The sequence below is a fragment of the Epinephelus moara genome, chromosome 17 (assembly GCF_006386435.1).
Source record: "Epinephelus moara isolate mb chromosome 17, YSFRI_EMoa_1.0, whole genome shotgun sequence".
Classification (NCBI taxonomy): domain Eukaryota; kingdom Metazoa; phylum Chordata; class Actinopteri; order Perciformes; family Serranidae; genus Epinephelus; species Epinephelus moara.
In genome coordinates, this window is record NC_065522.1 from 34,333,695 (window position 1) to 34,345,179 (window position 11,485).

Here is an 11,485-nt window from a genome sequence, read left to right on the forward strand (position 1 = left end):
GTAATGTCACATATTCTTTTCTTATGCTATTCACTGACTTCTTTCTTCAATGGAGTTTACCAAAAATAAACAGGTGATTTTTTTATTTGTCTTTGTAGAGTCAAGTCTTTGGCTGCAGTTTGCCTCTTTGTCTGGTGTCCCTTTAAATTATTATTTTTTTTGTAATCCTGCAGAAGCAGCTGCAGCAGTCTGCGAACAACTCAGCAACACACACATTTCTTTTCTTGTGTTATTTTGTTGTGCTAAATCCAGCACGTGTTTAATCTGTATGAAGGATCTGATAATATCTCAGGTGAAATATATAAAATCATTTTTAACCTGGAAAATGTTTTTTTTTCTTGTGAGACAGATTTTACATGTGAAACATGTGTAACTAAACTACACCTGTTTAGATAGATAGACAGACAGACAGACAGATAGATAGATAACCACCTCCTCTACACACATATTTACATGTTCTTGTGTGGTTTGTGTCTAAGAAGCTGAAATTATCAGCAGCATCTGCCAAGTCTAAAATAAAACACAGAACTACATATGCTGAGAAACCTTTCAGCTCTTCAAAAGACTGTCTGTGGTTTTGAACCTTGTTCTGTGTGAGAAAGTCTCACAGCTGCTGCAGGTATCAACATGTGATGAAGAGGAGTTTGACACCTCACAGTTAAACATGACTTCTTAAACAGAGGTGGTAAAAACAGATGGAAATACAATGTTAAACAATCTCAGTGATCACTTTTTAAAGATTGTTTTCTGTTCTGCCAGGTTTTCCAGACCCAAAGCATGATGGGAGGTTCTCTGCTTCATTACCTTGACATGTTACCTTTATACATGAGTATCAGTTATGTTTGTGCAACTGTAACTCTGAGTTTCCCACAGTGCAGCAGTCCCACCAGCAGCAGCAGCAGAGGCACCATCACTATGGTGAACACCGTCCTTAAGACGAGGACGACATGTATGACGAGGTCTGAACAGGGACACATGTCTCTGTGATGAGCTGCAGAGACAAGAGAACATATCTGCTGTAACATCATGACAGTATTAACAGTATGTAACAGCTTGTCTCTGAGAGCTGCTGCAGCACAAGTTGAACACTGATCCTCGCACTGCAGATATTTTCATTTTAAACGATGTAGAGTCTCACCTCTGACAGCCATCCAGCTCTCTGGTGATCCTCCAGCTCCAGAGATGTGACACTTGTAGAGTCCTTCATCAGACTTGGAAACACTGTGGATGGTCATCTCTCCTGTAGAGCTGCTCCTGATGAGGACGCCATCTTTGTAGAAACCAGCTGTCAGGTTTGAGGAGGTTGTATTGTTCCTGCAGCGCAGAGTGACATTCTTGCCTTCTCTCACAGGGAGGACAGGACTCTCCAGGATCACTGAACCAGCTGAACAACAAAGGTTTTATATATTGTGATTCTTGTGATTCTAAGAAATACACTCATTTGCTGACTTTGTGGAAGTTAAATGGGAGGATTTATCTTAACAGAACCAATGTTTTTAAGATCTGTACATCAACATCTTCCTCACTTTCAAAAATAATCACATGGATTTCATTCAACAACTTTTTATTGAAACTTTTCCTTACCAGTGACAGAGATGTTGACACTGTTGCTTCTCTCTCCTTCTTCAGTCTCACACCAGTATTCTCCACCATCTGCGAGATAGGCTCTTTTAATAGTGCAGAATAGCACCGGCATCCGCTCGTCGCATGCAGAAATGAACTGCACAGTATTTTTGATCCCTCTCAGCTGAGTGGAGCCATCCAGACCCTCACAGTGAAAAGAGACAGGCTCAAACTCAAAGAGCTGCAGTCTGGTTGGAACGATACGGAAAGCTGCATCTGAGACGGAATCACATGGAAGAAAAGATTTCTCCAAAATGAAACTTACAACACTCCAAAATTCAATGTTAAATATCAAGACAAAGCCATGTACAGTATGTGCAGGTTGTGACGGATACAGTTTAAATTCAGTGGTGCATGCTTTAATATTCTCTCTCAGTGTGGACGTTAATTTGAAACAGAGGTCAAAGGTACGCAAAACAATTTTGTAACTTATACAGTATTAGAATTAAAGCAATATACAGTATGTAACTTAACTTGTATCCAGGCTTTAGATCAGTGGTTCTCAACCTTTTTTGGCCAAGCACCGCCAAACTGATACAAATTAGGTCACGGACTCCCGTGTGATAATGTCATATAGGCTTGATGCTGCCATCAAGAAAAATAACATATGATACAAAACAAAACATGTAAAATTACTGTGTTTCGTTAGTCCTTCTTACCGTTGTTCTGAACATGAGCACTGAGCAGAATGACTACAGGCGTCACTGCAGAGACAAAGAATACAAAGTGTTTATCACCCACACACTTGTCTATGATATATACAGGAATATGTAAGACTTAAAGCTGAGACTCAGTACTCACACAGTCTGACGCAGAGAGCTGTAACCTCCATGTTGTCTTGCTGCTGACTGATCCTCAGACTGAAATACAGCTGAAGTTTAAAGAAGACGAGAGCTTCCTCTTCCTGTTCAGTTTATTTCTGATGTTGAGACCAAAGTTGGGGCCAACTCAACATACAACATACAGCAGTGTGGTGAACCCTGTGGCTCAGAGGACAAGACGTTAACCTTGAAGAAAAGAGAAAAGAAAGACGAGTTGCACTTGACTAAGAGTTCTAGATATAAAACGACCACGACCATGAAAGTCGTGTGTTGCTGATTGTGGGAGGCACACAACATACCTAGCAGAATGAGCATTCACTTTACACTGGTGGTTACTGTCTCTACGGACTCTGGTTAAACAAGCAGTGTGTGTCACGTCTGCTTCACCTCTGTTATTCTTGCCCATTCATTGCCCAGATCATTGGGGTACAACACAAGGGTAGTTAAATCTGGGGCCGTATTCACAAACATTCTGAGAATCTCTCAGAGAGCTCTTAACTTGGGCTAAAAGTAAGGAGTCCTGGCTTAGGAGTGATTGAGGAAAGTTTTCAAAGCAACTCTGAGCGAGGAAGAGACAGAAACTTTTACCTCAGTGAGGAGGTGTGGTCGACCCTGTTGCTCGGTATGATGCAGTCTTTTAACAGATGTGATTGGTTGTCAGAGACACAGCCTTCTGTGAGCCTGTAAGGTGTGAGCACACCCAGTGGAAATGAAATGAACTGCTGCTATGCAATGGATAAATACAGGCTTCTCTCAACGAAGACATTACCCAACTAAAGTGCTGGGGCAAAACAAAAAAGGGAGGCCAGCTTTCTTCTTTCAATCCGAAAGAAACTATCAGCAAATATAACATTTTCTCACTCTTAATTTGAGAAAAACAAACATAAACAGCACAACAACAGCTGCCTGGTCAGTTGAAGCTTGGCCACTGGACATGACAAGTGTAGTATGAACACTGTATTACATGAGAACTTACATGTAGTTCCATATATATATACTGTATATACATTGCAAACGTGTATCTGGATAAAAGAAGATAACGATAAAATGGATTGTGAGGAGATCTATTCCACAGATGTGGAATAGATCTCCTCACAATCCATCAAAAACATCAGAACGTGAAAGAGTAGCTGGAATGCTTCTGAGTGTAACGTTACCAGATGAAGTAGGGGAGGAGAGTAAGCAAATTAATCATTTAAGTTGGGGAGGAAGAATCAATACAAACAGAAGAATATACATAAACAGAAGTGGAGGTTTATTAACAAAAATAAAACAACAAAAACAGAAGTCTTCAAAAAGTTAACTAAGAACTGCTTTATACAAAAAGAAGACAGCTGAGTTAAATACATAACATGACATCATCAGCTAAATAAAAATAAAGCTGCAAGTGGCAACTCTAGGGTTCAACCAGCATGGACCTTTAATACTTAAAAGCTGGGTAGAATCAAGACCTTTGACAGCTTACAGTGCCTACTTTAAAGATAACCAGCAGGTTTTATTATGATCGAACAGATACTCATTATTTAACATACAAATCTTTACTGGGCCACATTCTTCTTTCAAAACTCTGCCACTTGTTATTGGTCGATTGTAGAAATACTTTGTGGCAGTGCCTCAAGGGCTTAGCTTAAAACAATCCACTGAATTTGATGATGTTTAAACAGACTGACGTTGTTTTATGGTCAAATTATGCAAAAGGTCATTGCACTTGTTTGGAGGAGCTGGCGCCCCCTATTGACTGATTTCAAAATAATTGTACCCACATGGTTTACCATTAGAAATTAACATATCCTGCAAATTCTATGATGACTGGACAAAACATTCCTGATTCATAGTCTGATTTGTGTTATTCCATGCCCATTTCTTGAATGTGTGGTCCCAAAACTCAATGAAATATCAACAAGCTTTTGACAACGTTCACGATTCACAGAAAATTTGGTACTAACCAGACTTGCCTAACCAAACACAGAGTTCATTATTATTACACAAATAATGTCTGATTTATAGCCTGATTTTTATTATCCGATGCCCATTTTTTTGCATTTGTGGTGCCTTCTGGTGGTCAGTTTAAATTAAACTTTAAGGATATGTCCCTGGTACCTTTTAGGGTGTTGCTTGCAGGTTTTGTTATGTTTGGCCCAAAAGTTTATGTGCTGAGCCACTGCCTCTCTGACGTTTATTGGTCAATATCATCAAAACTCAATGAGATATTAACAATATTTTTGATAGATTTTAATAAGTGTGATCCATTGATGGTGCAGAGAAAACTTGGAATGAATCAGAACTACGATTTAGGATAAGATGTTTAGGATAAGAGAACATTTTAGGGCCTTTATTTTAGTGTCAATATGTGGCCAATTGGCTTTTTATTTTTTGAGCAACATTTGCACATTTCTTCCAATCACTGGTGAAAATTCCATGTGTCTACAATGTACCATCTCACAGGAATTTGCAAAAACATTTCTGAAGAAAAAAAAAGAAAAATAATGAGTCAATGCAAACACAATAGGCATTCAGCTCTTTCAGCGGGCTTGAACCCCTAATAAGGCTGCAGCACTTGGTAGCAAATAACAATACACACCATTCCTGCGAACAGGAGTAATACCACCAACCCTTGTATACCAACCACAACTGTTGTCACTACTAACACACAGCTGCCAAATAGCCCACTGACCCCAACTAGCTGCATCTCCAGACCTTTCAACCACAAAGTCTGTAATCAGCAAAATGAGAACCTCTGTGCAGTGATGGCTAAATGAAGCCTCATGAACCACTGTCTTTAGTTTTTGACCCCACTAGATGACGCTCTTGGTTTTAAGAAAAAGGATCAAGGAATGACAAGTCAGTGCTTTAAAAGCTCTGTTGAACAGACAGCGCCATCGTGTGGGCTGCTTAGTGACTCCCTGCATGGTAAGGAGGGAGTGGGCCGTGCCTGGAGAGACACAGGAAGGGAACACTGTCGATTTCTGTCTGATTATCAAAGTGTAGGGGCTGCCACACTGAAGGCTCTGTCCCAAAAAATCTGCAGGCCGAGGTGAGTGGTAAGCAGAGCAGATACATGTCTGAGGACCACAGATTTCAGAATGCGGAAAAGTAAATAGACTGACCTGACCTGTTTGTTGTTTCTACAGAGCCTCCTGAACATACATTTTCTCATGCGGTTTGTATCTGAGAGGCTCAAATGATCAGAACCACGTGTCAAGTCTAAAACTAAACAGAAAGTGACACATACTGACCTTACTGACAAGTGGCCATTTAGAAATAGCTCATGCATCGGTGACTGAGGTTTTAAACCTTTTCTGGGCGTGAGAAAGTCAAAAAGACACTGCAAGTGTGACCATGTAACACAGAGGTTACACCAAAGGAGGGACACCAAAATTAGAAGTGACAAAAAAAACATGCTGAAGAAAGTTGAAGTTGAAGTTTTTCTTCAGCTCCACCAGATTTCACAGCAACAATGCAGAGGATAGGATGTGATTTCATTAACTTAAAGACCAGACTAACTTCCAAGATACTCTGTTTCGATCATTTATCAGTCAGTTACCTCTGCACATGACTATCAGTTATTTTTGTGTAACTCTGTGCAGCAGTCCCACCAGCAGCAGCAGCAGAGCCACCATCACTATGGTGAACACCGTCCTTAAGAGGAGGAGAACATACAAGGAATGATCCGAAGAAGGACAAGTATCTCTGTGATGAGCTGCAGAGACAAGAGAACATATCTGCTGTAACATCGTGTCTCTGAGAGCTGCTGTAGTTCAGGCTGAAAACTGATCCTTGCACTGCAGTCGTGCCAATCTAAATTTGGCTAGTGGTATTTTATTTTAAAACAAAGTAGAGTCTCACCTCCGACAGCCATCCAGCTCTCTGGTGATCCTCCAGCTCCAGAGATGTGACACTTGTAGAGTCCTTCATCAGACTTGGACACACTGTGGATGGTCATCTCTCCTGTAGAGCTGCTCCCCATAAGGTGGCTATCTTTATAGAAATCAGCTGTCAGGTCGGAGGAATTCATCCTGTCTCTGCAGCGCAGGGTCACAGCGGCTCCCTCCATCACAGGGAGGACTGGGCTCTCCAGGATCACTGAACCAGCTGAATGAAAAAGGTTTCTGTCTTTAATAAACCAAAGTTCAGGAGCAAGACCATGCTTCTCTCTCCCACTTATTGAAATCACCTGCACCTAGTTAATTCAACCACCTGTGACTCATCAGTTCAGTCACCTGATGTGACGCCACCTGCATCATCCCATCATACAAGACCCCAACCAACCATCGGGTCCCGTTTATCCCCTGGCAAACAACCCTGTTTGATTCCCTTCCCTTGACCCCCACCATTGAACTTGAACCCTATCCCATCATCCCTGAAGCTTAAATTTAAAGAATTACACCACTTTACTCACTTTGTGGGAGTTAAGACTAAAATCAGTTTAATCTTAACAAAACCATCATTATGAAAATCTGTCTCCCAACATCGTTTTCATGTCCAAGGATAATCTCATTGATTTCCTGTCATGACTTCTTACAGGAATGCAAGCTTACCAGTGACAGAGATGTTGACACTGTTGCTTCTCTCCCCTCCTTGAGTCTCACACCAGTATTCTCCACTGTCTTCTAGATAGGCTCTAATAGAGCACGATAGCACTGGGCTCTTCCTAACACATGATGAAATGAACTCCTCAGTATTCCTGATCCCTCTCAACTGAGTGGGGTCTTCAAGACCCTCACAGTAAAAAGAGACAGACTCGAAGAGAAAGAACTGCAGTCTGTTTGGAACAACACGGAAAACTGCATCTGAGACATAAAGACAGAGACAGAGAATGTTAATGAAAGACCCGTTAAACACCCAGGATGGAAGACAAGAATCATTGCTTTAACAAAACAAACCAGTGTTCAAAATCAAAACAAATCAAAGTACATGCACCTTTTTGAAAGTTACTGTTTAAATTAGGTATTTTTTCACACGTACATATCCTGGTATATTACTTACCACAGTTTTGAACATGTGCATCCAGAAATATGAATGTAAGCATCACTGGACAGAAAAAGACAGAAAACTTTGTGTCAGACAAAGATGCATTTATATATCAGAATATATACATTTTTAAAGAGTAACTTGAGCAGTCTGATAGTACTCACACAGTCTGACGCAGAGAGCTGCAACCTCCATGCTGGCTTGCTGCTGACTGTCTGAGCATCAGTCCTGCTGTAGTAATATGAGCGTGGGAACTTCCTCTTCCTGTTCAGTCCTTCCTGCAAGACTCACAGTGGCTTCGAGACACACTTTTCTGCCTATGAGTTATCGGCATTCACTCGCCTCTTAATTTAATCTCAGAAATACACACCAGCTAAAAACAGTAGGATCAAGGACGGGAATGAATAGAATACAACCTTTAACAACCCAGGCAGACATTATGAGTATCTTTTAATGTTATTTTGTCTTACTAATGTCTCTCCTCCAGTGCCATGCTAATGTTGAACAGATATTGTTAGTTTGGATGATATGGAGCATGTCTAGTAAGTGCAAGAGGTGATGTGCAGACCATAACCTCCCCTAGGGAATCTTCTTCATCTGAGTTTCCAGGACTTAAAAGGGTTCTTCATAAATACTTGGACCTAAAGGAGGTATTCAACAAGGCCTGAGATACCTCTCTCCCCCTGCATCATCCTTATGACTGTGCCATCAACCTCCTCCTAATCACATCTCCACCCAAGACCCATCTTTAATCACTGTCTGCCCCTGAAACACTTTTAGTGCCTGGTGATACGGTTTGATCTAAATCACGCCTTTGCAATTTCCTAGGTCCCTGTGAATGATGTGCTTCAAGACATATTGACCAAATATGTGTTTTTGTACCTGGATGACTTTGATCTTCTTGAGAACTGGACAGAAACATGCGCAGCTTGTCCAGAGGGTACTCCAGAGACTCTTCAACAACCAGCTGCTCTGTGCCAAATTATATTTGGGTACTATCTTGATACGAGATACATTTTAATTAAGAAGTGAAGGATAGTCCTCATCTTACCTCCCATAGCTCCCCTTTAAGTGGTTTCCTAAGGCAAAGGAGTTGGTCCCAACACTATCCTTGTCCACCTTGATCCCAAATGCAAGTTTGTCATCGTGGTCTAAATTTTCTGGTGTGGTGGTAGAGGCTGTCTCATCTAAACATTTGGCCCAATTCCACCCATGTGCATTCATGTCCCTCATGAGCAAAACTACGATGTAGGCAACGCAAAGCTGCTGGGGGTCAGGTTTTCCCTGTGGTCACAGAGGAACTGGCTGGAGAGGTCGGAGTATCCTTTCTTGCTGGGGACAGACCACTAAAATCTCTCGTACAATTGTAGAGTGAAACATCTCAATTCTTGCAGGCAACGTGAGTGGTCTTTTAAAGGAGATACAACTATACCCTTGCCCATCACCCTGGCTCCAAAAACTCTCATGTGAATGCCCTCTATATCAGTTTAATCGAGAAGATGTCACCAGAGAACCTGGGGAAATGATGTCAGCATTTTGTGTGAGGTGGGTATCATCCCCACCTTTAACTAAGGAGATTTGATCACCACATCCACTTATGCTCCATGTGCTCCCTCGCCTTAGCACTCTGGCTCTATGTGAGTAGACATGTACACTTTTTTATTCCATCTGTCTTACCTAAGGGTCTTGCTTCTGAGTCCACACGCTTAAAACACTGTCAACATGACAACATAAAACATTTACGTTGTACCTTAACTTAATAACAGACAAAGTCACAAATGTATCAAAACACATTAAACACATGCAGTAGCCCTTCTTTTCCCTACCTTTATGTATGATTGCCACGTAGCTGCTTTGATTTCAGGGTTCAGGTATTGTGCATGCTTGCTGCTTGTTTCTGTCTGAGAGTTTGTGCATGGTTTGCTTAGATTGTATAAATGAATTGCCCTTTTGGTATGACAAAGGTGTGTGAATCTGAATCACTGTCACTCTCACTGGAACACTTGATAAAACAGAGCCATTGTTGGTGTTATCAGTAACACCTGTGCTTTTCCTGCTATGACAAGACAACATGTCTGCTGCTATGAGAAAGGCATATTGGGCCAAGGGCATTGTGCAATGACATACTAACTAAACTGAGGGCGCCCTCTGCTGACCTTTTAATACTAGCACAAAAACACGTATGTAACAGTTTCTGGTGCTGTCAGTGGCACAAATAATACAGCAAAACTACAAAATGTGTATCATGTCTTGTATGCATTCCGTGTTTTCTCAGCCAGTCTTAGCACTAGACTGTAATGTTCACCACAAAATACACTGGAAAATAATAATAAAAAATCCTTCCCCATTGCTATCTCTTACAGGAGCTGCTACCTTTTAATTATTGATGACAAATGAAGCCTCATTAGCCAGTTTCTTAAGTTATGATCCCACTAGGAATGTCATTTCATTGCACTTTGTCGAACAGAGAGCAGCATGTGGGCTCAGAAAACAAAGAAAATGTTTCACAAGGCCTCATTTAACACATAACCCATCATGTCAAGCTGAACTTCCCGCAATGGGTCTCCAATAGTAAGTAAGTAAAAGTAAGTAAAATTTTATTTATATAGCACCTTTTTTAACGCAGGTTACAAAGTGCTTTACATTGACATTGGGACACAAAGAAAAGAGGGCCCCACGACCATAGAAGACACATTCAAGAACACATATAGACAACACACACATATATGAGGAGCGAGCATGCAGTCATTATCCAGATTATACACTTGAATTTATCAAATGTTATGAGTAAGCCATTCTAAAAAAGTAGGTTTTTAGGTGTTTTTTTGAACCAGTCAACAGACTCAGCTGATCTAATGGAAGTAGGGAGGTTGTTCCAAAGTCTGGGTGCCAGGGCAGCAAAAGCACAGTCACCTTTGGTTTTTAGTTTGGATGTGGTATGGCCAACAGGTTTAGGTTGGAAGACCTAAGTGACCGCTCGGTGGTATATGGGCTTAGTAGCTCAGAAATATAGGTAGGAGCTAAACCGTGTAAGGCCTTATAGGTGATTAAAGTAATCTTGAATTGAATCCTGAAATGAAGCTTCGCTTGAAATGAAGCTTCACTGGCAGCCAATGCAGTGAGGCTAAAACAGGAGTGATGTGCGATCTACCGCGAGCCTCGCTGCTGCATTTTGTACAAGCTGGAGACGTGACAGGTCAGCTTGGCTAAGGCAGGTGAAAAGGGAGTTGCAGTAATCGAGACAGGAAAAAATGAAGGCATGAATGATATGTTCCAAGTCAGAGGCTGACAATGACCGTCTGATTTTTGCAGTGTTCCTGAGTTGAAAAAAGCAGGATTGAACCATTTTATTGACATGTTGTTCAAGTTTCAATTTAGGGTCAAATGTAACACCAAGATTCCTAGCGTTAGTTTTGACATAGGGGGCAAGTGGGCCAGTATGCTGAATGATGCCTTGAGCAGTATTTTCAGGGCCAAAAATGAGAATCTCAGTTTTGTCAGAATTTAGCTGAAGAAAGTTGACAGACATCCAGTCCTTTATCGCAGCTAAACAGTTATGGAGAGTGTTGAGGTTGCTAAGATCATCCGGCTTTACTGAAAAATATAGCTGAGTGTCATCCGCATAGCAATGACAGGATATACAACCAAAACAACTGATTATCTGGCCCAAGGGATGCATATACAATGAGAAAAGAATGGGACCAAAGATTGAGCCCTGGGGCACCCCATTTAACAGTGGAGTGGGTGAGGACACATAGTTACCTATGGAGACAGAAAAACATCTATTTGACAAATATGACCTGAACCATTGTAGGGCTTTCCCTGAGATACCAACATATGTATTCAGTTGGCTGATGAGGATGGAGTGATCAGTGGTGTCAAAAGCAGCGCTCAAGTCCAGTAAGACCAAGATGGAGAGTTCCTCTTTATCAGCCTGCATAAGGATGTCATTCATGTCTCATAACAGAGGGCAAGGGGAACAATTGGTCACTGGTGCTCAGATGCAAGATGCATGGATAGGTGACTGTTTCCACTTACAAAATCTGTTTAAATAAGGGATGTGTCACTTT

At 41.2% G+C, this 11,485-nt stretch overlaps 2 protein-coding genes across 2 annotated transcripts; both read right to left on the reverse strand.

Moving 5' to 3' along the window:
• Positions 1-26: 26 nt before the first annotated feature.
• On the reverse strand, positions 27-2,516 carry LOC126403850 (low affinity immunoglobulin gamma Fc region receptor II-like). The gene is made up of 5 exons (XM_050066663.1): positions 2,425-2,516; positions 2,283-2,327; positions 1,585-1,839; positions 1,139-1,384; positions 27-991 (listed from the first exon to the last, which is right to left on the reverse strand). The coding sequence occupies exons 1-5, from the start codon at positions 2,453-2,455 to the stop codon at positions 837-839; spliced, it is 732 nt and encodes a 243-aa protein (XP_049922620.1). The 5' UTR covers positions 2,456-2,516; the 3' UTR covers positions 27-836.
• A 3,491-nt stretch (positions 2,517-6,007) lies between these two features.
• LOC126403904 (low affinity immunoglobulin gamma Fc region receptor II-like) lies at positions 6,008-8,639 on the reverse strand. Its single transcript, XM_050066724.1, has 4 exons — positions 8,467-8,639; positions 6,983-7,206; positions 6,291-6,536; positions 6,008-6,144 (listed from the first exon to the last, which is right to left on the reverse strand). The coding sequence occupies exons 1-4, from the start codon at positions 8,637-8,639 to the stop codon at positions 6,008-6,010; spliced, it is 780 nt and encodes a 259-aa protein (XP_049922681.1).
• Between the last annotated feature and the right edge of the window lie 2,846 nt (positions 8,640-11,485).

What these genes read in the sequence shown, in the direction of transcription:
- LOC126403850 (XM_050066663.1), bottom strand. Translation starts at nt 2,455, where the DNA reads ATGGAGGTTACAGCTCTCTGCGTCAGACTGT. An exon ending in AGCTCTCTGCGTCAGACTGT is followed by an intron (nt 2,328 to 2,424) that starts GTGAGTACTGAG and finishes TTGTCTCTGCAG; the next exon opens with TGACGCCTGTAGTCATTCTG. An exon ending in GAGCTGGATGGCTGTCAGAG is followed by an intron (nt 992 to 1,138) that starts GTGAGACTCTAC and finishes TTGTCTCTGCAG; the next exon opens with CTCATCACAGAGACATGTGT.
- LOC126403904 (XM_050066724.1), bottom strand. Translation starts at nt 8,639, where the DNA reads ATGAATGCACATGGGTGGAATTGGGCCAAATGTTTAGATGAGACAGCC. An exon ending in TTAAAGGGGAGCTATGGGAG is followed by an intron (nt 7,207 to 8,466) that starts GTAAGATGAGGA and finishes TGTTCCAAACAG; the next exon opens with ACTGCAGTTCTTTCTCTTCG. An exon ending in TGTCAACATCTCTGTCACTG is followed by an intron (nt 6,537 to 6,982) that starts GTAAGCTTGCAT and finishes TTTTTCATTCAG; the next exon opens with CTGGTTCAGTGATCCTGGAG.